Source organism: Vitis vinifera, chromosome 13 (assembly GCF_030704535.1).
Source record: "Vitis vinifera cultivar Pinot Noir 40024 chromosome 13, ASM3070453v1".
NCBI classification, from domain to species: Eukaryota; Viridiplantae; Streptophyta; class Magnoliopsida; order Vitales; family Vitaceae; genus Vitis; species Vitis vinifera.
The window spans coordinates 9,391,904-9,417,679 of record NC_081817.1 but is presented as its reverse complement, the minus strand read 5'-3'; the positions used below and the strand labels follow the sequence as shown (position 1 = coordinate 9,417,679).

General features: G+C 34.0%; 2 protein-coding genes across 2 annotated transcripts; one reads left to right on the top strand and one right to left on the bottom strand.

The window, feature by feature from the left end:
* The first annotated feature begins 11,019 nt into the window (after nucleotides 1-11,019).
* Nucleotides 11,020-18,308, top strand: LOC100241998 (large ribosomal subunit protein P2). Its single transcript, XM_002264609.4, has 3 exons — nucleotides 11,020-11,414; nucleotides 16,998-17,230; nucleotides 18,121-18,308. The coding sequence occupies exons 1-3, from the start codon at nucleotides 11,327-11,329 to the stop codon at nucleotides 18,145-18,147; spliced, it is 348 nt and encodes a 115-aa protein (XP_002264645.1). The 5' UTR covers nucleotides 11,020-11,326; the 3' UTR covers nucleotides 18,148-18,308.
* Nucleotides 18,309-19,165: 857 nt separating this feature from the next.
* LOC100242097 (histidine-containing phosphotransfer protein 2) lies at nucleotides 19,166-24,652 on the bottom strand. Its single transcript, XM_002264755.5, has 6 exons — nucleotides 24,258-24,652; nucleotides 23,262-23,392; nucleotides 21,950-22,018; nucleotides 21,182-21,253; nucleotides 19,866-19,938; nucleotides 19,166-19,557 (listed from the first exon to the last, which is right to left on the bottom strand). Exons 1-6 carry the CDS (start codon nucleotides 24,321-24,323, stop codon nucleotides 19,525-19,527), a joined length of 444 nt encoding a protein of 147 aa, XP_002264791.1. The 5' UTR covers nucleotides 24,324-24,652; the 3' UTR covers nucleotides 19,166-19,524.
* Between the last annotated feature and the right edge of the window lie 1,124 nt (nucleotides 24,653-25,776).

Genomic DNA, 25,776 nt, shown 5'->3' with positions numbered 1-25,776 from the left:
CAAGATGATCTTTTGAATCAAACGTTTTTATTAAGAGTTGATTGTAAATCTGCAAATACAGTTTTACAAAAAGATGTTAAGAATATAAATTTTAAGAATATTTTTGCTATATATCAAGCTATTTTAAGAAATTTTAATTTACAAAATGAGTATATTAAAGAAGAACATTCCTCGAGCCCTGATTTATTAACTCGTGAATTTTGTAGGATTCATGAAACCATGGCCCCTAAAAAGAATACCCAAGCTCCTAAACTACCAAAATCCCAGTCTTCCAAAACCAGCAAAGAACCTTCTCCTCATAAAATGCTTTGGAGTCAACAAGTTGAGCTAGAAGAAGAAGCAAGGCTTCATTCTTCTGACCATATGCCTAATAAGATGTTGTTCTTGTACTATGATCCTTTGGATCCTTCTAAACCAGTCAAGGCTACTCAGTATCCAACTATTACTAGGTCTTAGACCTTTAAGCAGGTTACTAAAGCTAATCTCTCTCAAAAGGAATTAGCATCAAGCTCTTCTTTTTCAAATAAGCAAATTGTGGTGGCTGCCAACCCCACACCTATTTCATCAAAATCAAGTTATTAGCAAAAGGATTTAAACCAACCTCTTTTAGTCATTAAAAGAGAGTTTTTTTTTTCTTCTGAAAACCCCAAAGAGATTGCAACAAAATCTTTTCATGAAAATTTTCATTATCCCTCTGATGATCTTTTAAAAACAAGAGATTTTTATGAAGCAATCCTTGTGGAAACTGGCTCTGTTAAAATCAAGCACAATGCTGATAAGTTCAGCAATTTGGATTTGGCATTCTCCACCTGCCATATTTATAAAATCCTTACAATTAAGTAGTGGGGTGGGAATCCTAATTTTTCAAGAGAATTTTCTAAGCCTTCAAAACCCAGATTTTTCAATTATTGGGACTACCAGAGAGCGTGGTTCAATGCTTTTCTAATCTAGAACAAGGACTTCCATCATTCATGGATGTTCTATTTCCCTTCTAAGCATCAGCTCCCTTCTTTTCCAGTTTGGTTCCACAATTGGTGGACATATTTTGGTTCGACTATTAAGATTCTCCCGAAACCCATTTTGGATGGCTTTGAGCTATTCCAAAGTTCTTTTGTTATTCCCAGAGAACTTTTAGTTTTCTCTCCTTTGTTATTCTTTTTCAGTGAATTTGGCCTTGCTTGGATAGTCCAGTGGGATTATATCATTATAACTGATGAACCAGCAGTCTTTCCAGCCCTTGGAAGGACTTTCAAGACTGAGTGGTGGGATGCCTTGAAAAATGATGCCTCATTGGAAGCAATAAAGGAATATTTCCTAAAATATCCTACACAAGCTTCATCCTCTGATGATATGTCACAATTTCTTCTTAAGAAACAGCAGCTCCAAGCCATGTTAGCATCAACAAAAACCCCTCAAGAATTTCATAAAATCCTTGACAAAAGCAGTTCAAGCTTCTCCCAAGAGGACTCTTATGCTAAGTCAGATGACTCTACATCAAACTACCTTCAAGATAATGAAGATGATTGTGAGGGTATTCTCCTTCCAATAAGGAAATCAAAATAAGATTCCTTTAAGTCATATGGCATCATTAAACTCTCTCCATTCAAGCTTCTCATGATGCTCCACCAACAAGAATATTCTCCAATTAAGCAGTGTCAGCACCGAAAGCATCAAGCATGTGACTCCACAATCCAAAGACAACCTGTCAACCATCATCACTCAACCGAAAGTAAGATTCTCGGTGAAAAAGTCTAAAGTGCTATAGTAGGAAGTGACTTTTACTATTCACTTTTACTATTCACTATTCACTCACGAGATTACTATTCATGCACGGGTTTCAAAAGCAAACAGGGCTTTGTCTCCTGATTGGTACTATTTAATATTCCCTTTTTAGCTATTTAAGGAAGCTCGATCCTCAGTTGTAAGCACTTCTCATTTCACTTCTCATTTTTTAGACATTTCATTTCTCTCTTTCTCTCTCTCCTTTCTCTACCTTTCACTATGTAAGCTTCCAAGCAAAAGCTTTCTTCAAAGTTTTCCTATCTTCTCCCATTGTAAGATATTCCAGCTTCTCCTTATTATAAGTATGTTTTGTGTTTTTTGTTTTCAAATTATGTAAATAAAGTTTATGGTTCCTTCTTTTTAAATTTCTTTGTTTAGTTATCTGTTTATTTTCCGATTTCTCTTATTTTGTTTTGAATTTTAGCATAATTAATGTTTTCATTGCATATTACCTCATCCTGGGTGTCTATATAGTGTTTATCAAATTTTTATAAAAACTTAACACAAATTCCTTTAATATATTTATAATCATTTATTTTAAAAATTAAAATACTTTTATTAAAACATATTTTATTATATTTTAAATAAAAAATTAAATTGATTTATATAAAATATTTTATTTGAGATTTGATTTCTAAAAATTTATTACAACTGACAATTTTTCTGTTAACATTAATTTATTCAAATAATTAAAATTATTACTAATTTATCTTATCAAATTAATTTTAATTTATAGAATATTAAGACTTCATTAATTTTTTTTATATTGTAGCAATTTTTGAGTAAAATTATAAATGGATAAAAAAAAAGAATGAAGTGATAGTAATTTTTTAAAATAGAATTAATGAGATAAATAGAAAAAGTAGTTAAAAATAAAATGATTATGTAGATTTAAAATAATAAATAAATAATAAATAATAAATATGAAAAAAACTTTCAAAAAAATCTCTGATATTTCCACATATATCAATGATATATCCGATATATTCGCCGATATATCCGATATATCGCCGATATATCTCCGATATTTTGATAGACTTCCTCCGCTATTCCATGCGTCGCTTTAGCTCAATTTTTTCGCCGATTTATTGGTTCCAAATCGATATATTGCCAACATTTCGATGATTTCCCCGATTTTTTTATTTTTATATTCCTCTCATTTGATAATCGATGTTCAATATCCTTTTGGGGCCGTCCAATATATCGACAAAATATCGCCGATAAAAACTGAATTTTCAATCCATGATTATCTTAAAATTTATATATTATTCTATAAATAACAAAAAAAAATATATATATTTTCATAATCCAAAAAGGCAAAGTATTCATATTTTTTTTAAAGATTAAGTTTAAGGATATGAAAATGAGTTTGTGCTCACATTTAAAATCTAAATATATGAAATTGAAAGTGGAATTTAAAAAAAAAATTGAAAATTAATAATAATAATAAGGCTCATCTCATAAAAAACTTTACGCATTGTCTAAGATAATTTTCATATAATTATAAATATTTCAAAATTATGAATCGTCAAATCCTTATACTTTTACAATTTTTTTATATTTTGGTTTTAATGAGAAGTTAAAATATGAAGTCAACTTGATAATTCTCAAAAAGTAATATTATATTTTTTTATTAAATATAAAATAATTTTAATTAAATATAACCTTGATTTAAAACATTATTCTTCAAACTTATCTTTTTTTTTTTATTGATTTGATTCCAATGTTGAGCAAATTTAGGGAAAAAAATTATGGAGTTAAAATGCATAGGGAAATAAAATTAATTATAAGTTAAGTTTTTTATTTAAAAAATATAATCATTTTTAGGGACGAAATTGATGTTATAATGTCGTCGTCAAATATTTTCTACCAATAAAATAATTCCATATCCTATTATTTTAGTTTTTCATTCTTAAAACTCTTTTAAAACCAAATAGTTTTATCTTTTACAATCATTGTTTTGTCTCCAAAGATTTTGCATAACAAAATAATTTTGTTACCCATTATTTACTTATCCACAACAAATTTAAAATTTGTCTCCTTGAAGATCATAGGCCATAAAATATTTCATTGCAATTTTTTTTTTTTTTTTTGTTAGGCCAAAATTTATCGTCATAACGTGCATACTCAAAGTATGATGGGCACAATTTTGTAAATTTTTTTGTAACAAACTTATCGTTCGTCTCCCAAAGAACTCTTTGGAGATGAAATTTTATTTGTGGCAAAAAAAATTGTGTTTAAACATATGATTTCTTATAATAGTTGTAGATTATTCAAACCCATGATTCTCAATTCTCTTTTCTAATGTGATACACAACGGAATGGGTACCTTGTCATTGGTGCAATTTAAACAAATGCAAATTTTTACTCAATCTTATATTTTAATTGTATAAAAGTTGTTGGTATATTGACATGGCAAAAGCACTTCATCAAAGAATGAAAATTTGTTCAATCTACTTTTAGAATATTATAAACAATCCTCAATAGTTTTCATGAGTCGGTAGTCATTTAACCTCAATACCTTTATCTTGATGTCCTTTGAAGTGGTACATGTTTCCAACCTGCTCACAATCCTCTTCATACAAAAGCATTATTCTCACTTCCATAATTAATTACTACAATATTAAAGCAACATGAGAATTTTTATTTAACTTAATTGACATTAAGTTTCATTTAAAAGAATTTTAACATTAGTTAAATTCTTGGTCAACATGTTCAATTGTGCTTAACTCTTGTTAAATCTCACTCACAAAGAAATACCACCTATTTCATGTAATTTAAAATTGTTAAATATGAACTTTGACTTGACCTCAAATTTACTTCATGCAACTTTTTTTTTTTTTTTTTACAACAAATAACTTTACCTAGGTTTAATAAAAACTCCATCATTTTTCACATAATAAAAAAGTGTCAAGAATAAAAGTATGGTTGTTTCTAATAGAGGAGTCATATTGTTTACCTTTATTTGACCTTGTTATATGTGTTTTTTTTTAACTCCCTTTATGGAGAGTTTTAAAGTTTTATAGGGTGTGATTCTGATGAATACAATACTGTGGTCACCAGAGAGATCCATTGAGTCTTGGTGAGAGAGATCAATGAAGCTATGGTGGTGAGAAAAAGACCGAGTTAAAAATGAAGATGGAGCTTCATGACATAGATGGTGGTGAAAGTCTATAGGACTTCATGGGAAAATAGAGAAAAAAAATGAACTTTAAAGCAAGAGAGTTTTAAAGGAAAATAAAAGGGAAACTTGTGTTTCCAGCCTATGATTACGAAAATATATGGTTTTGGAATCCTACATAAGTGAAATATGAGATTTTCCTGTTAATTGGGAAAATATTATATTTCTCATGCACTATATACTGTTTACATATGCATTTTCAAAATTGCCCTTTAATGTCTTCCTGTCAGCAACCATCGGTGTCCATGTCAGCAGGAAGGTGTGCAATTTAATAAGCACTAAAATCTGAAACTTGAAGTTATGAAATTTGAAACCCACAAAACACCCAACCTGAGAAACATTTGAAATTTGGGGAAACTCTCTCTATCACTTTCTCTCATTTTGTCCTAACTCGATCTCAGGAAATTCACATTTTCATAGCTCGTTTGATACACGAAGACAGGCAGCCGATCTGTTTATTAACATCCTAACTAGGCGACGGATACCCATCTTCCCAAAGCCTTTGTCATCTCATTTTGGCCTAATCCTAGTGTGTCTCTCTTCATGAGCTGACCACCCAAACCCGATAGTCATCTTCCGAAAACCTCCAATGAAGCCAAAGTTGAGTCATATCTTCATATTTCTTCATCAAAGGTGGAATTTTCTTTAAGGTTTCTAGAAATTGAAGTGGAGTTTCGTCTTGCTTTGGATTAATCAATCATAAGTGAGTTTTCCATTTAAGGATTTGTTTGGCTATTGAGAAAATATTGGGGCCGAAGGTCTTATATTTTGGGGTTTGTTGTATTTTGATTCATTTTTGCATGAATGAAATAGAGAGAAAATTTGTTTTGGTTAAAGAAATTTTCAGATGGAGTGAATTTTGGAAACGAGAATGGTTGTTTTCTATTGTTCATGACCCCGTGATTTAGAATATTTGGGAATTTTTTTTTTTTTTGTTATATCTTAAATTTTTGTGTTTATAAGGATGGGTGTTTGTGGGGAATTGTTGAGGAAAAAAAAAATTGAGAACCACACACATCATTAGAATCTTGTTTTTAATGATGATTTTTGTACCAAGAAACTCATACCAGCTATAGTGATGCAATTGGAAAAGATGATACATGGGAGGGATACACACAACAAGAGCAGGTAGGATGAGAAGCCTGAATGAAGACCTTTGTTCTGTATCTTTTTTTATGTATTTTTTCTTCGGGACAAGATGATTGTACCCTATTTTTGGTAGCATTTTTAGATGAATGTTAGTATGGTCTCTATGGAGAAAGGTGAAAAATATATTAAGGATAGGAAGAGTAAGGAAAATATTTTGTTGAATTTTATTTTATTCCCATTGTCCTCTAAAAATATCCTGGAAAATTTAATTTTCTCTTTTTTGGACATTTTCATGGATGATCAAACAAAGAGAACAACTTTCTATGAACCAGAAAAATGCAGGGTGTACAAGAAGATGCTTTGGAGAATGTCTGGAATGTAAGAGGAGATGCCTTAGAGAATGCTTGGAAAGTTGAAATATGAAATTGAAATGATAACCAAACCCACTATACTTCTCTCACACACCAAATGCACCCAAGACAAATGACACATTAGAATTATCAGGAACAAAACATAAGCAACTTTCCTTTTTTTAAGAAAGAAAACTTAGGATTTGTATGCAAATTGTTTAAATAATAGTTCTTATTATTTAAAATAGAAAATAGTATTTTTACTTAGACAATATGTTTAATAATTTTTTTTAGAAGATAAAGAATGATATGAGAATTTGTGTATTGTATAAATGTATAGTTTCTTTTAGGGAAAATAAGTCAATAAAATTATTTTTTCATTATTTAAATTCCCAATAAAGGTTTTTTTTTTTTTTTAAGGTTTGAAAATTCTCACACAAAAATAATAAAGAAAAAATAATTCCTATAATTTTATTGTCCATGATTAAATTATAGATGAGGAAAATTTCTTAGCCATTCTTCTCTCTTTTTTATAATTTTTAATTACATTATTTTTGTATTATCCAAATATAATTTTTTTATATAAAAAAAACAAACATAATTTTAATAATTAGAAATTTATTTTAGCTTATATTGACAAAATTTGTACATATTAGCTTTAATTTAAATTTGAAATATGCTAAAATTTAATTTCCCTAGATATGGTTTTTAGCTTTACATGTTAACTAAAATTTATTTCAAAGCTTATGATGTGTCAAAAATTCTCAAATTGTCATTTGTTGTGAGCTTTAACAAACAAATTGTCTTATGCTCCAAATGTTTGAATTATCATTTTCAGTTTAACAAAGTTGATAATAATAATCACATAATACCTATGAACACTATGAGAAATACATTACTAGACATTGATATTCATAACACATTTCCGCAACCAATGTTAAACTAGATATTACAATAAGCAAAACACATGTTACAAAGAAGCCATCAAAGAAATTGATTACATATGTATATGAAATATTTTGCAAGGAATGTTGATCATCAACTGCATGTTCAAACTTTGGTTTGCCAACTGATAAACATTCATTACTTCTCTTCCATCTTGGTGCATAGAACACCCAAACTCGGACAACTTCCTCTCTAGAAGTATATACTTTGTAAACACTCCCCTTATAAAGGAGCACATTCTTTTGACATTCAACCTAAGAATCGTATACTCCATGTTTGCGACCCACAAACACTACATAGTATGTTTTCATGTTCGTCATCTGATGACATAATTGTTGTTGGTTAATTTTTGATAATCAATCAAGTAATGACTATTGCAAAAGATAGTACAAAACGTATATAATTCATAGATGTATACCACCACATTTTAGGATAATAACAGTGATGAATAACTACAAAATTAAAAATATAACAAGTAATGTCTGGGATTCAAGGTCCGAGGCTTCGGATAGGTAGTACCCAACTTTAACTAAGGTAGTACCTAAGATCGGTTAAGGTAGTACCTAAGGTTGATTACGGTGGCACTTAAGGGCTATTAAGGTAGTACTTAAGGTATAGTCCCCAAAATACCAAAGGTGAACCAATTGAACACACTAAATAATCACATAATGACATGCTTTAAGGGTCACAAATTAAGGTCCAAGACTTCGAATATGTAGTACCCAACTTTAACTAAGGTAGTACCTAAGGTTGATTATAGTGGTACCTAAAGGCTATTAAGGTATTACCTAAGGTACAGTCCCCAAAATACCAAAGGTGAACCAATTGAACACACTAAATAATCACATAATGGCATGCTCTAAGGGTCACAAATGAAGGTTCAAGTCTTCGGATAGGTAGTACCCAATTTTAACTAAGGTAGTACCTAAGGTTGGTTAAGGTAATACCTAAAGTAGATTAAGGTGGTACCTAAGGGCTATTAAGGTAGTACCTAAGGTACAATCCCCAAAATACCAAAGGTGAACCAAGTGAACACAAAATAATCACATAATGGCATGCTCTAAGGGTCACAAATGAAGGTCTGAGGCTTCAAATAGGTAGTACCCAACTTTAACTAAGGTAGTACCTAAGATCGGTTAAAGTAGTACCTAAGGTTGATTACGGTGGTACTTAAGAGCTATTAAGGTGGTACCTAAGGTATAGTCCCCAAAATACCAAAGGTGAATCAATTGAATACACTAAATAATCACATAATGGCATGCTTTAAGGGTCACAAATGAAGGTTCGAGACTTCAAATAGGTAGTACCTAACTTTAACTAAGGTAGTACCTAAGATCAATTAGGGTAGTACCTAAGATCGATTAAGGTAGTACCTAAGGTTGATTACGGTGGTACCTAAAGGCTATTAAGGTATTACCTAAGGTACAATCCCCAAAATACCAAAGGTGAACCAATTGAACACACTAAATAATCATATAATGGCATGCTCTAAGGGTCACAAATGAAGGTGCGAGGCTTCAGATAGGTAGTACCCAATTTTAACTAAGGTAGTACCTGAGGTTGGTCAAGGTAATTCCTAAGGTAGATTAAGGTGGTACCTAAGGGCTATTAAGGTAGTACCTAAGGTACAGTCCCCAAAATACCAAAGGTGAACCAAGTGAACACACAAAATAATCACATAATGACATGCTTTAAGGATCACAAATGAATGTCTGAGGCTTCAAATAAGTAGTACCCAATTTTAACTAAGGTAGTACCTAAGATCGGTTAAGGTAGTGCCTAAGGTTGATTACGGTGGTACCTAAGGGCTATTAAGATAGTGCCTAAGGTATAATCCCCAAAATACCAAAGGTGAACCAATTGAACACACTAAATAACCACATAATGGCATGATCTAAGGGTCACAAATGAAGGTCCAAGGCTTCGGATAGGTAGTACCCAACTTTAACTAAGGTAGTACCTAATTTCGGTTAAAGTAGTACCTAAGGTTGATTAAGGTGGTGCCTAAGGGTTATTAAGGTAGTACTTAAAGTATAGTCCCCAAAAAACCAAAGGTGAACCATTTGACCACATAAAATAATCACATAATGACATGCTCTAAGGGTCACAAATGAAGGTCCGACGTTTTGGATTGGTAGTACCCAACTTTAACTAAGGTAGTGCCTAAGATCAGTTAAAGTAGTACCTAAGGTAGATTAAGATGGTACCTAAGGGCTATTAAGGTAGTACCTAAGGTACAGTTCCCAAAAAACCAAAGGTCAACCACTTGACCACACAAAATAATCACATAATGGCATACTCTAAGGGTTACAAATGAAGTTCCGAGGCTTCGGATAGGTAGTACCCAACTTTAACTAAGGTAGTACATAAGGTCAGTTAAGGTAGTACCTAAGGTAGATTAAGGTAGTACTTAAGGGCTATTAAGGTAGTATACCTAAGGTACAGTCCCCAAAAAACCAAAGGTGAACCACTTGACCACACAAAATAATGACATAATGACATGCTCTAAGGGTCACAAACGAAGGTCCGAGGCTTCAAATTAGTAGTACCTAACTTTAATTAAGGTAGTACCTAAGGTCAATTAAGGTAGTACCTAAAGTAGATTAAGGTGGTACCTAAGAGCTATTAAGGTAGTACCTAAGATACAATCCCAAAATAACAATGCAACTTGCAATCGGATATGTTGTAAGTTCCATCTACATTCAATACGACTTGTAGGTCATATGGTTATTTGGGAATAATATGGTTCCCACAACCTAACACAAAAGTTTAAGTCCACCAATGACTCCAAAATCGTTGATGTGCTCCCTTTCAAATAAAGGAACTAAAGAACAATAAATGAAAATTATTTACCTTCATATTTCGATTTGGGGTTAAGGCAAAATGCAACTCAATGACATGAATAGATATCTTGTTCATGAAGCCAATATTTTGGATTCTAGCTTTCTGTTCTAGTACGTGCTGCTGTAGTAAATTCACAATCACAGATGCGCCTCTTGAAGCCATCTTTTAATCGAACATTCTTAGGATGGAATGCTCCATTTCATTGCACTTTTATGTGGACAAGAGAGAAACATATAGGTTGAAATTTTGGATTAATGGTTTTTTCTCTCAAATAAGACAATTTTTGGGAAGTTTTAGATGGGTCTTGAGATCATGTGGGTGATGAAACCAAGAGAGAGAGAGAGAGAGAAATGTTCCCAATTCAAAGAGAAGAAAAGTTTCAGATTAGGGAAATTACAGTTGGTTGTCGGGTTGGGTGATTTTTCATAGGTTTCAAATTCAGACTTTCCTATTTTTAACATTTTCAGTCTCTCATGTGACATGGGGGGCTTCTTGCTAATATGGAGATAGAGTTGCAACTGACATGGAAGCATGGAGGGGTAATCTAGGAACATAAAATGGAGTTAACAAAAAGTGCACGAGAAAGATAATATTTTCTCATTTGACAGTCAAATCTCATATTTTAGTTTATTGGAGTTTGATTATCATATCACTTTCAAATAGCTGTATGGAAACACAACTTTCCTAAAATAAAATTATGTTTTATTTTCACAAAGATAAACTTTTACCAAATTAAGCAATGGATAATGTGATACAAAAAGACATACATCAAGCGGTTCATAAGGCATTAGAGGTTAAAGTAAGACCATTTGTAGGAAATCCAAAAAGACGATGTCTTTTATCTTGACAAAAATAAAAAAAAGCTTAGCTAAAATGAAAGTGCTATGAATGTTGTACATGTCATCATGTCTCATTTCTAACAAGAAGAATTTAAATATTCTAAATTCGCACAATAAAAGGAAGAAATAATTCAATGACGCATGGCTTTATGTGAAGAAGACGCATTACTAAAACCCTAGAGATAAAAGCCCTAAAACCCAAAGACCCCACTCTCTCTTCCATTGTAAACCCTAGATCACCGGTCAACCTACTCCTGTCTTCTCTACAGTTCCAAAACCCCATCTCTTAACAAAAGATGAAGGTGATTGCTGCATATTTGCTCGCTGCATTGGGAGGCAATGGCAGCCCTTGCGCCGATGACCTCAAGAGCATTCTCGGATCGGGTACGCTTAATATTTTGTTTTTTCAATTTCAGTTATATATGCGTTTATTTCCTAGGAAAATGTTCCCCATGCGAGTCTTTCTGGGGTAAAAAATAATTATTTTTAGGTGTTAAGAAATGAATATTATTTCTTCTGGCGGAAATAACTGAAAATGGATGTTAAGTCCGTTTAGTTCGTGTGGACTGTTTGTTAAGAGAAATGGATCAGCGAAGAGAGATAATATTCTTTTTATTCCCTGGAAAGTTTTTGGGGAATTGGTTTCTGTTGAAGGATGCAGAGGTTGGTTAATCAATGCTTATGATTTAGAATATGTTCTTTCTTGATACGTCTTCAAAACTAGTTCTTCTCCATGTTTTGGATGTGGGTGAATTGTTTGTTGTGGTAGAATTATGAACTTTTACGAACTTGGTTTATTTTGGGAAAACAAAAATCTGCTCTCTTGCTTCCTATGTGAAGATTTGGTGATGATCATTGGCTGACATTGGTTAACGACTACCGTTGGGCATAACGCATGGTTTGTATAAAGCAAACTCAGCACCCCGTTATGCCATAAACAAGAAATTCCCATTAACCAGCGGCTCGTAAACCCCACTGTAAGACGAAGCCTGAATAGAAAACTCCCAGTATTAGGCGCTACTTCTGCTGACAACTATATTTCTGAATGCAACTCCTAAATATTTTAGACATGCAAGGTCTTCACTTCCTACCTACCGAATATATGTAGATAGATGAACAAGAGAAGTTACTGGAAGAGCTAAGGCATGCCAGAATACACAGGAAGCATACAAAGGCCACCCAGCATAAATAAGAATGGCGTAGGACAATTCGCCACCTATTTCAAACCTAGCCAAGTAACAAAATCCATCATAGACATAGAAGACACTTCTATATAATGTCTAACACATTCCACAAATTGTAAACGATAAAGGATTTGACCGATTGTTCTGAATTTCCCATATTTTCAAATGACCTCTGATTTCTCTCTTGCCAAATGATTTAGAACAGACACAAATGGGCAGTCACCCATGCTCTTATTGTCCTCAAGATGACCATCAGTAAATGGTTCTGAAAATGTTTGTAATACTTACTAGTGGCTTCCTCCAGTGACACATTTCCACTGGACTAGCACCTCTACATGGGATTGTTATTTCTCTTTTACCATTTGTTGATCAAGTATTGCTTGAGATGTGTAATGTTTGGTGTATGTTGGAACTTGGGGGCATAGTTTTAAAAGGCTTAAGGGCACCAAGGCGCAAAATAGTCCTGAAGTCTGAGACACAAGGCGCACCTAAGGCGCGGGCTTTAGTGAAGTGAGGCACACCCTAATTTACATATATATTTTTATATAATATAATCAAATTCAACAATCATTTATTTGTCCTAAACACATAAATCATTAAATATCATCCAAAACTTCAATTTAATCAACAAAAAACATAAAAATAAAGAACTCCAAGCATAAGAACAAATCCAAATCCATATTGCTAATCATAGTTGTGAAAGGCGCGTCTAACGGAAGGTACGTGACTATTTTCCCTCTATTTTTCCTCCTCTTCTTCTTCTTCTTCTTCTTCACTTCTCCACTGCACAGCTGAGGCTAGGGCACGATTGGGAGTGGTGTCGGGTTGAAAAATACCAGAAAAGGGGGCTGGAAAGGAAAACAGGGCCAAAACGGCGTCGTTTTGGCCTTTTTTTTTAAAAAAAAAGGAACAGGCTCCTGAACGACTTCGTTTTGGCCTGTTCCTTTTAAAATTAAAAAGTGCCAAAATGACATCGATTTGGACCCACAAAGTAAAAAGAAAATTAGGGCTCAGCCCCAACCCCTGCAACCCGATGAACTGAAGAAGAAGAAGGAGAAGGAGAAGGAGGGGTCGGAGGGCGTACTTGGCCAGAGGCAAGTCAGGCGACCGCGTCGCACCTTGCTGGAGGCGAGCGCCTTGCGCGCTTAAGCGGCGCCTTCATGATGGGGCGTCGCCTGCCTTCAGGCGAGGTGCCAGAGGGTGGCGTCACGTCGCGCCGCCCCGAGCCTAGGCGCGCCTTTCACAACTATGCCTGGGGGTAATTCAAACTTATAAGCAATGGTTCAGATTTGTGGAGCACCGGGAATGGGCCAAGTTATTATGTAGATACTTTAAGTTAGCACTGAGCTGCCATTGAGGATAAATAGTATGTGTGGAATCTGTGACACACAATTTACCATTGCTAACCCTGCTTCCATGATGATTATTTACCATCCTCTTAAGTTTTTCTTCAGTTGCCATGTATTTTTCCTTCTTTTTCTTTTTTGGCTTTTTTCCTCAATATTTTCAATAGCCGGTCTTGACTGTGATACAGATAACCAGTGTTGAGCTTTAGTAATACCTAACATGTACTGCCACTGAAGTTGGTTCTACATACTTTGTCTCATGAGAGGTTCATTGGTGCAGCTGAGTGAAAGGCAATATTGTAATGCTATTCAACCAATGTAAGCCATGTTACACTTTATTCTGAGAGCACTAATAAAGCACTGTTAGTAGCTTTCCAGGAGGAGTATTCAATTTTTTAGTTCTGATTTGATTGAGAGTTATAGGAAGAGCTCATATGAAATGAGTTTAGCTCCTGGAAAAATGTGCAGTTGAAAGCCAGATGTGTATCCTTAATGATGTACATAGCCCATGTGGTTTGAAGTGTTATCCAACCCTGAGCCTCTGTTATACTGTATTTCTGTATGAGTGAGGGGGAATAACAGACCTGTGGATAAGTGGAGGACGAAAGAGACACTGTGGGATCTAATCAGTGATGTACGTAAGCCAGATGTGTATCCTTAATGATGTACGTAGCCCATGTGGTTTGAAGTGTTATCCAACCCTGATCCTCTGTAATACTGTATTTCTGTATGGATGAGGGGCAATAGCAGGCCTGTGGATAAGTGGAGGACGAAAGAGATAGTGGGATCTAATCCAATTGTATTCCTCTTTCCGGGCTTCTTGTACACCTTCTTTTAAAGACATTACTCTTAATGTTGTTCAACTTGATTGGTCCTCATGTGAAGAACAAAAGGGATTGAATAGCAACAAGAGGAGTTTTTATGAACTGCTGGACAGGCTTTAGTTTTTCTTGTTAGTCCAAACTGGTTGGCTATATTTACTTGTATTGTGGTAGAGTTTAGCCATTTTTGTTGATCTTTTTTATGGTATTTGAACATGGTGTGAAGCTTCCATGTAATTCATACATAAGTGCTGAATTTCTTTTTATTTTTGAACCAAAAACACTTCGGAGGAAAATGGACTTGTTCTTGGCCAGAGGAACCAAATGCTAATATTTCTTTCACAATATGCTCTGTTCAATTTTGTGGTCATAAGTGTACCTATATGATCTGATTCTGACTGGCTTTGCTCCATCATTGAAGGTGTGTGGTGGTCATGCACATGTTGGCCACAAACACTACCTATTCTTCAGACTTAATGTATAGGTGTAGCTTTTTTAGATATCATAAACTGTTGGGGTTGGGCCCAATGTGATGCTACACATTAGTGCTCGCAAGCTTTCATTAAAAATGAAAATTCATTTTTGTTCTTCCAAGTTCCAACCACGTTTCCCTCAACCATTCAAAGTTGCAACCACCATAGATTAATCGCATTGAAAGTTTAGAGGAGTCCCAAATCGTTGCTCCTAATATTTTTAAATCATTGAGTGCCAAAAACAACTGTATATCCTTCTAGTTGTTGCATGAAGTGTGTGCAGGAACCCCTTGAACTTGAATATTTGCCCCCTTTCTTTATCCCTAACTGGCAATTGATCACCTTTTCCCATCATTACCCAAAATTTGCTAGCTTTTTGAATCCATGCTTGTGCCTTTAATATAGCCATCAGGCTGATAAAGTTGTATACACTTCCATTGTCAACTAAGGTTTTCAGTGCTAGCCTTGAAAACTTCCCAAAACCAATAGGACTTGAGTGATCAATAGATCAACAACAGCATGTAAGGATTGAGGGAAATCCTACATGACTGTAGTTTGAGTTGATTTTATTTGGTTTTTATAAAGTAGCGTGAAAATGTAATTTATAGTTATGGGGTTTTATTTTGACATATTATTAGCTACTCTGTTATTTATAGTATTAGAATGTTTGGGACATTTTCTATGCTGGCTTAGCTTGTGACCGAATGGTTAGATCCTTGAATCCAAAGGGTGTGGGTTAGAAGCAAACCCACGTACATCCAATGCATTTTGGACAGTCCAGAAAAGAAAACAAGATACAAAAGGAAAAAACAAACATAGCAGCACAGTACTCCCAAGCTCATGAGGCATGGCTCAAGTGCTCAAGGTTTAAGTATCAGCAGAGTCTGTTATGTCTTGGCCTAGTCATATCTGCCTTGGACCTTTCTACGTTGAGTCCAATATCTAATACCATCTTAAACATAGACTCGATCAAGAATCAATTAAACGTGGTTGACTTGGTCGATTCAATAGAGTCAATTTCGAGTCGACTCGGTTGAATTATCTGAGTTATCCAAATTTTCTCTAGTGAAACCCATAAATCATTTTTTTAATCCCTTCAGATCTCAACAGAAGAGCATCAAACAACAACTAAAATTAAGAAAACTCTGAAAAATAGAGATTCTCAAAGTTTCTCAAAACCCATGACTCTATCCAAGGTGAAGAAGAAGAAGAAAGAAGACATCCTCACATCGATCATGGATGGACTGCAATGCCTTTTTGTTGGCGATGTAGCTGTGGTGACTGCCTAATTGGTGAGAAACATCAAATTCTTTCACCAATGGTGATCTTTGCATGTTGGTTCCTCTCTCTGCTTCGTCTCTATGGTGTCACTAGAGTGTGGTGTCTCTAGAGTGTGGAGTGGGTGTGCTCTATAGAGGAGGTTCTATGCTTCTACCAAACTAGGTATATTGAATCACCAACTACCCTCCTTAGTCTCTTTGTCTTTGTGGTGAAGTTTAGTGGTGTCTGGGAATGAGAATTTGAAGAAAAAGGGGTAATGTATTATATATATAGGAATGATTTATTATTTTAAATGTTCATTGCGTTATGAATTGCATCAATTTACCTTGTATGCTAATGGTGTTTGGAATTGGTAAAAGAAAGAGGTGGAAATTGAGTAGTTTATGATTTTGGAATGAATTGCATCAATTTAGGTAATATATTATTTTATATGGTAACAGTACTATATATAGTGAATTATTTTATATGCTAATTTATTGTTAATAATAAATTGAATATTATTATATTAATATATTTGTAAACTTATTAGTTTTTTAAAGCTTATTTAATTGTACTTTTTTGAGGGTTTGTGGGAGCCTATGTGATCCTAGGTTTAACTCTCCTAAGGGGAAAAAAATTACCTATCAAAAAAGGGGAAAAAAAAAAGCAACAGTACTTCTAAGCTCCCTCCACATGAATGACAAAATCCTGAAGGAATCTAAGCCTATTTGAGATGCTTTATATTAACTTTGCCTGGTCCGAATTTAAAACTCTCATATCCATGTTGATGATAAGTTGTTGCTAGCTGCTTTTGACTTTCTTTTCAAATTTTGTAGGCACTTGAAAATTTTTTTTTACTGAAACTTGTTCTTTTAATTCACAGTTGGAGCTGAAGCTGATGATGATGGGATTGAACTGCTGTTGTCCGAAGTTAAGGGTAAGGATATAACAGAGCTTATTGCATCTGGAAGAGAGAAATTGGCATCAGTGCCTTCTGGTGGTGGTGTTGCTGTTGCAGCTGTTGCGGCTAGTGGTGGTGGTGGTGGTGGTGGTGCAGCACCTGCTGCCACAGAACCAAAGGAGGAAAAGGTGGAAGAGAAAGAGGAATCAGATGAGGTAAGGGTTCAATGATTGGGTTGGCACTAAAACCAGCACCGTAGTCTTATTGAGTTACATATCAGCTGTCCCTACTGGTCTTTTTGGCTACTCTTGGGATTCACTTTATGCATTTTAAGAGTAAATCTCTACTCCTCCATCATGCCTCAACAATGAGCTCTCTTTTAATTCCTGCATATAAAGTGGCATTCATATGTGTGGAGCCAGATGTGTGCTAGATTTCCACAATTTTGGTCTCAGTTATCTTAGGATTGGGTTGCATGATTATGTTTTCCCAATGAGAAAGCACAACTAGATCCTACCTATGTTCTCTCAAATTAAGTAGAACCATGATGCTAGAAGCTTAGAACCTTGATGAGCTTCTGGATCTCTATCTTTGCTTACTTTATGCTGTATGGTTATTTTGTCCTTTATATTATTTGAATGCTAGACTCACCTAACCCAACCAAGATGCCTTTGCTACTGGTCTAGAACATTTTTGGCTACAAACCTTAGACTTTGAAGCATTTTCAGATTTGATGCTCTTTGCTATCTCTCTCTGATTGGGAAAAAAAAAAATCTAATTTCCACATAAAAGGAATGGCTGTTATTTGGAGCATGAGACTTTAGTCTTTCATGAATACGGATTACAGAAATCCCTTTTTTAGTTTGATTATATGCAATTAAATTTTAGTACTTTTGGCTGCCCAAGTGTGGTTATGTAATGTGGAACTTGCAGGAACCATCTTACTGCGCATGTAGCCTCTCCACTGTCCTGTCACTGCATTGGACTTTCACATAGAAAGCACACTGATTATGCCTATATAGCCAACCTTAACTGTATTAAACACATGCACAAATTTAATTCCTCAGGAACTGATATATCTTTCCTTTTGTTTCATTCATTGCAGGACATGGGCTTCAGTCTATTTGATTGATGGAATGGGATTTTGATTTTTTCATATGCTAAGATTTCTCAAATCTTTATACTATTTTAGGAATTCAGGGTTCTTTTTTCTGGAGACGATTTTGACTTGGTAACTATGTTCAAGCAATTACCAGTAATTTAGTAATGACAGATTTTAATTTTATTTATTTATTTATTGTGTATTTCCGAATTGACATAATCAACTAATTGCTAAATGATCCATCACTATTGGAAATTCAATATTGTTTTTTGCAGCAACCCTTCTTTGTTGCTAATAGGGTCAGAAGGTGAGGATTACATTTGAAGTAAGGATGCTATTTCAATATATCGATGTTAGTCTGTTGGAGTGCCTGAATCTAGCAATACGGAATGGAATGGTTGTTTATATGTTATCCCAGATTCACAAGAGGAAACTATCCCAGGGGGACTTTGGAGGATGCCACCACCCACCCAAGCTTGATTGTGTTGTTTAGTCCTCTCACCAGGGGTGACAACTGGAAATTCCCCTCAAGTGATGGCGCTTAAAGGGTTACAGGCAGGTAAAACCATTCACTGTTCCACATTCTGCACACTTATTTTGAAATAAAAACCAAGGAAATTTCACACGAGAAGGGACCAATTACCAGGGCGTTGGATTAAGTGGCAGATTGATCTTTAGGGTTGTTGGTCTTATGGTAGCATTAAGGATGATATCAGTGGTGCGGTTTGAGAGAGTTACTACAATTTTGTGGGGGCTGCAACAAGACAGGTAGCCTAAGTGGTAGGATCACCTTTTCAACCAACCAACATTCAATCAAATCCATTGTTTTTTGAGACAGACAAACATATCATGCTGTGAATTAGTCCTTGAATTCAATGCCAGTTGTTTTTTGAAACTACTCAAGAGTGCCAGTTGTTTTATGAAACAACTCCCGAGTGCCAGTTGTTTCGAAAACATATTTGAACAGGCTGCCTTCTGAAAACCCCAGCAGATTCTTATCATCGGTTTGAATCATCTCATTCTAGCAATGGTCCAAGAGAAGGGCACCTCAAGAGAACATGATACACCATATCACTAGAAAATGGAAGCAGTAAGATATACAATACTCATCAAATAGCCGCGCCACAGCCCACGAACGAACAGGAAGGATGATTTCCAACAGGGTGTTTTTTTTTTTCTGAACAAACATGCAACTTTCTTGTGAGACCTCACCAAATAAAAGAACAGATCCAGAATGGTTCGTTAATTGAGCCATATAAAGGTTCCAACCACAAAGATGAAATGTCCTGGTGTTCAATCATTTAAGAAAACAAAAAAGGCAACAATTGAGTCCTTCTGGTCGACTATCGCAGCAACTCTTTCCACGTTCGTGGGAAAACCACACCACAGCTCCCTCATCATTGCATTTCAAGCGTTATGACAGAGAATTCGCCTTTCCAACTGCACCAAAAAAGAATCAAAATGAGAAAAAAGTTCATAACTCTCATCTACAACCACCTCAACCAGGATCACCACAGGGGTATGACAGGAATGTGGGCTCCATCTAGCCCTCATGAGAAAACATTGACTCGATATTAGTGGCTTGGGACACATCCCATGTCATACCACGCACTTCTTCATAAATGAATCATAAAAATGCCAAATTAATATATTATTTATGCAATGAAACACTCATACAGGTTTAAATGTCGCTGCAAACTAAACATAGAAAATCTACGTTTAGACCAAACATATGTATCTCGCATTACCTGAACAATGCTATCCAGACTGCTTTGCAGATTATAGTATTCATGCTTGATTCCATTCAAAGCCAAGATACACCTAAAAAGAGAACATCATGGGCAACAATATAAATTCTAAGATGCAGCAGAAGTTAAAATTAGGGAAAAGGAACTACACATAAAAGATTCACGCAATTCAGTGCATAAGATACTTTTGGTATGCATCCTCTCCTCTTAAAGATTTGTAAGACATAATGATAATACTTGAACACATTAACAACTTGTTTGGTAGTGATTCTAAGAAGCGTTTCTAGCCTTTCTAGCACTTGAAAACAATTCTTTTGATAAAGATTTTCAAGTGTTAGAAATGTTAGAAGTGCTTTCTAGAATCACTACCTAATGGATTCTAAGAGTGCGTTTGGTAGTGATTCTAGAAAGTGTTTTTAGCTTTTTCAACACTTAAATTTTTTTTTATTTTTCAAGTGGTAGAAAGGCTAGAAATACTTCCTAGAATCACTATCAAATGCACTCTAAATAACATAACAACATAAAATGGGATAATTGAATCAACTGCAAGTGTATATGTTTTAACAATGGGCAAGAACACATCAAGAACCTTGTTGGATGCTGAAAATAATACCAAAATGTATATTCCTAAGATACTTTAGATGTAAGGTCGACTGACAGCAGGTCTTTATAAACTCCTGCATGGGAGCCAAAAACATGGACGAATGGATCCCGGGCAAAGCTCTCAACTTAATAATCTGGGTTCTTTGGGATAATTATAGACTATGGTGAACAATCCTAAAATCCAATTTGGATATGAGCAACTAGTCACATAAAGCACATTCAGGAGTGTAGTTTGCATCCACCAAACAACACTGATGCAATCCTTATATGATCTCTTTCATACCATTCATGACATGACAAGAACACTTAATATGAAAAAGGAGGGAGGGAGGGAGGGGGAGAGAGAGAGGAGCACTGGGATATGCCTTACTAGACTCACCCACGAATTAACTCTGCTACCTGTAGAAAATGCTAGCACAAACCTAGGTATGAGCTAATCCCACAGAAGAAAGGGAAAGAGAATGCAGGATACTTATCTTTAGTAAGAAAAGTAATGCATTGGACACATGTCCCCATCCCATTACTAATACCATGATGATTAACTACACATGCAGTCACAATGGTATTTTGCAATTCCTCAATTTTTTCAAAGCCACAATTAGCAAGGAAAGGACTGAGAAAAGATTCAAACTATCAAAAAGTGGGGAAAACCTCAAACATTTTAACAAATTTAGACACAGACCATATGGGTGCATGAGGAAAAGCCTTCTTACCCATCCTTATTTTTGTTCTCACTTGCTTGACGAAGAGTCACGCATGCTAATGCCATCCGGCGAGCACCGATGCTGGACCACCAAATTGAGAAAAAAGGAATACAATTAAATGCATAACTACTATCACAACAGCATGAAAGGAAGAGGCAGTCATAAATCCTGTGATATGTTTAGGCATACATGTGCAAGCTTTGTACTACCATTCATTGCATTCATTTAATGCCACACAATCAAAGAACAATAACATTCATTCAATGTTCTACACTTAAAGAAAAATAAGTTAATCGAATTATGTTTTTTATCTAGTTGTAGTTTCGTTTTAGACAGATTAAAATAAGAGTCAACAATCAGTGCAGAAGAATGCATACTAAATATGTAGAAAGAATTTTTTCTGGTTTATCCTTTTTAATGTTAAACTTCACTTTCTATAAATTAACATAAACATATAAGAAATAAAAATCCAACCTTTGCAGAGAATATATTTTGCATATTCTATCAACATGTACAGAGATACATCGGTTGGGAAGAAACTAGGCATAATTAAAAGATCATGTCATCACAAGAAGGAAAAAAGAAGACATGGTTTAGCAAATTTGCTGTTGATATGAACAAAAAGAATCACAAAATACATTGTAACCTATGTGTCATTTAGATTGATTCTTAAGCATTGAATGTAACAGACATGTCATTTATTCATTTGATTTTGATAAATGTAATTTTTCCTTCCTAAATCAATGCTTAGCTGAGCAATGAAGCATATTGCCTCACCTTGAAGTGCATCCCTTCAGCTTAATACAGTATTCTTCCAAATCATAATAATTCACTGGTTCTTTATCTCTGGAACAAATTAATGACAAACAAAAGCAGTCAAAAATAACACAAGAACAAGTTAAATGAATCATCATAGTAAGTTGAAGTGTCATGATGAAATGTAAGATGAAAAATCGTTATTAATCATTCTCAATCGTATTCAATACAAAATTCATTTGGATGAGAAGTATCATAAAATGAACATGAAGGAATTATCATCAATATTTCCTCAATAAACCAAAAGAATGTTTTCCAATTCATTTTTCAATCAAGTCATATAATTAGTGAAAGGAAAAAATATCTACATAATGACTACTTGTTCCTTCAAAAACAAAATTCAAAATCAATCTTTTTCATTGAACATCCATAACTACTCTTGGTTTTGACTTTCAATTGAATTTCAAACAGTCTGTGACCACATTCAATTTTAAATTGCCATAACAGAAGCCCATCAACATACACCATTAAAAGAAAAAATAAATTGAAGGGAGTATCGTCAAAGAGAGACGGAAACACATACAAAAACAAAGAAAAGTTGTAAGCTTAAAAATATTAGAACCATCATAATAGAGATCTAACTCAAACAATTTCTTAAAATGTGAGGCTACTAAAAAGCACATTCAAAGTTAAGGTGCCAAAATTAAAATCCATCTCATTTTGATGGGCCACTGAACTAATTATTTAAATTAGATGACCAAATCGGTCAATTTCAACGTAGACTCTTGGCAGAAGATACAACCCCTCTTAATGTAAGAATAAAACGCCACAAAAGGTTTCCTCCCCATTAGGATAATTTTTTCCTACTTTCATTGGCGGTTCCACCCGCCGCTGAAATTATTTTTTCTCTTTAAAAAGAAATGATACATACATATATATATATATATATACACACATACATACATATGTATGTATGTATGTGTGTATATATACATATGCATGTCCTACCTTCATACTTTCATTGGCGGTTCCACCCGCCACTGAAATTCTCTTCTTTGTTTAAAAAAAAAGAAAAAGAGATATATACTTATCCATTCCTACTTCCATCTTTCATTGGCAGTTCTACCCGCCGCTGAAATCCTTTTCTTTTGTTTAAAAAAATGAGTACATATATATATATATATATATAGACCCACACATATATTTTCCTACTTTCATAATTTCATTGGCTTCCACCTGCCACTAAATTGTTTTCTTTCTTTGTAAATGTCATAACTAAAAAGATTTTCAAAAAACAATTTGCCTGCTCATAAGTATGAAGATGGAAAAGTACAGTGTTTGGGTCAAATCTCTGAGAATGGTTTGAACATTTTGGCAGAACATTGGTATTATCTCCGCCAGAAAGAATGGGCTGTTAGACTCCTTCAATGAATGAACAAGCCCAAATTGTTTATCAAGCATTCCCTGACAAAAAGAAAAGAAAAGGCATTGTAAGCAAGCATCATAACAAATAGAAATTGAACACACTCCCTCAACAATATTAAACAAGAAGTCTGGGAAATCATTCAACATCCATTGCATTCTCTCAATCCCATAAACGACCCAAATTCTGACGGTATGCAAGTTTGATTATCAATTTCAAATCATTCTACCTGTTTGGCTCATGAGAAAAGTAGAGAGGAATAAAAGAAACTTTGAAATCCTACAACAGCCACTCCACTAACCCTGTTACAAGATTTCAAGCTTTCTTTGTTTTCATTATCTGTTAAAGAAAAGAAGCAAAAATGCAATTGAACATAATGTCTCATCCAGTTTTGATATCCAAAACTTGAATTTTACTACGGTTGGGGCACAGTTAGGTGAAAAGCTCTTGTTTCGAAATTCAAGACTTCAATTCCATTTCTCAAAAACCAAAAGCCAGCACCACTTTCCTCGGTTTTTCCAGAAACCAAACAAAGGTAGAACTAATCAAGCGGTATAAAACCCATAAACTCAATCGCAAACACAGGCCCATAAATCAATCAACTAAACAAATCAAAACACCAAAAAAGGGGTCCCTGTTCCTCCATGGAACGGAGGATTCATTTGAGCTCCTAGTTAAGAGATTCTTCTATCAGCCATTGTTGAAGAAGAAAAGATAAATATATATATATATTCAATCCCATTTCTCGAAAACCAAAAACCAGCATTACTTTCCTCTGTTTCCCCACCAAACAAGCAGGCACCACAACACAAACCAAAACAAAGCACCCAAATACACAAATTCAAATTCAATACAAAACCCAAATCCACAAACCAAACAAACAATCAAAAGACTTAGAAGCAATACTTGTTCCTTCAAAGAATCCACGATTTTCTGAAGCTGCTCATTCAAAGCTTGCCTGTTAGCCGCCATTTCTGAGTGAGAAAGAGAGAGAGTGGGTTTCGAAGAACTAGACCAAGAGAGGCGTTAATTTTGAGAAGAAGAACAGAGAGAGAGAACGTCTGGGTTTGGCAGAATTGGAACAAGAGAAGCATTAATTCATAGAAAAAGAAGAAGGAGAAGAGAACAAGAGAAGGTGTGAGTGGCGTGTTGGGTGGCAGAAAAAGGCATTCGCAGGCGTTTCAAAGCAATTGATTGGAGTATCTGCATTTGCATGTCGCAGACACCCACCACCACCATCTCCACCTTCACCTCTCTCTCCTCGCTGGCTCATTCTCCTTCTTCCATGTTTCCTTTTCAGCAGAAAACAGTGTCTTTTTTTTTTTTTTTTTTTTTTTTTTAATGTTCGATTGATAGCAGAAATCACTGTCTTTATTCTCTTCAATTTCACATTTTTTATACATAAAAAAATTATAATAATTTATTTCTTCAAAAAATTACTAAAAAAAGAAAGAAATTTCTATCCTATTATATTTATCATTAATAAAAAAATATTAGAACAATTTATTTCACTACCATTACACTCATGGCAAGGCCTTCAAGACCAATTTCAAAATTAGTGTGTGTAGGGAATTAAATTTCATTTATATCTCTCCATTTATGGGTATAAAGGTATTGTTTAGGTAATTAAGTAGATAAATACACCAGTATGCAAGTGCTTTTAAGGTAAAATAAATAAAAGTATAACTCTTAAATGCTCTCTCAAAATGACCAAAAATGGATTTATTTTCTGGTTGAGAAATGTCATCTGTAAATCAAAATCAGAAACAAATTAATTATTGCAATCATTGTCCACATCCTCAACAAATCAATTAAGAACATACTTGGTTTGTTGTTTCTTCATAAATATTTGTAATTTTGTAATATAATTAATTAATTTAATGTATTTCTAGAGACTTATACATTGATAATACAAATTTTTATAAGTTTTCTTTTAACCCATTCTGTGCTCCTATTTAGTGAGTTTTTGATAAATCAATTTAATAACTTAAAGTGACTTAGTAATTTAATTTAAGTTATCAAGTAAATTAAGTATATTTGATAAAATAATTTAATAGTATGACTTAAAATAAAAAATAATTATAAGTAATAAGTAAAAATAATGAACTTATTCTTAAATTCATATCTTCGTTTTACTTGTTTACCTTCATTTCTCTAATTACCTCCACAATCTCCTTTATTGCTCTATAATCTCCATTGTTACTTGACCTCCTTTACTTTAATTATAATTTATAAGGATAAATATGTCAATTTAATTATTTAAAATATATTTTAAGTTAATTTTATCAAATAACCTTAATGCTTAAAGTAAGAATTAAGTAATAAATTTCAAGCTAACAATTTAAGTATAATTTAAGTTAAAGTTAATTTAAGTCATTAAGTAATAAATATTAAATTTTACTAAACACTTCTTTAATCTTTTCAC

Excerpts from the sequence above, each read along its gene's own strand:
- LOC100241998 (XM_002264609.4), top strand. The coding sequence starts at position 11,327 with ATGAAGGTGATTGCTGCATATTTGCTCGCTGCATTGGGAGGCAATGGC. Across the intron at positions 11,415-16,997 it reads CAAGAGCATTCTCGGATCGG|TTGGAGCTGAAGCTGATGAT; the intron begins GTACGCTTAATA and ends TTTAATTCACAG. Across the intron at positions 17,231-18,120 it reads AGAAAGAGGAATCAGATGAG|GACATGGGCTTCAGTCTATT; the intron begins GTAAGGGTTCAA and ends CATTCATTGCAG.
- LOC100242097 (XM_002264755.5), bottom strand. The coding sequence starts at position 24,323 with ATGGCGGCTAACAGGCAAGCTTTGAATGAGCAGCTTCAGAAAATCGTG. Across the intron at positions 22,019-23,261 it reads AGAGATTTGACCCAAACACT|AGATAAAGAACCAGTGAATT; the intron begins GTACTTTTCCAT and ends AATTTGTTCCAG. Across the intron at positions 21,254-21,949 it reads CTGAAGGGATGCACTTCAAG|CATCGGTGCTCGCCGGATGG; the intron begins GTGAGGCAATAT and ends TTGGTGGTCCAG.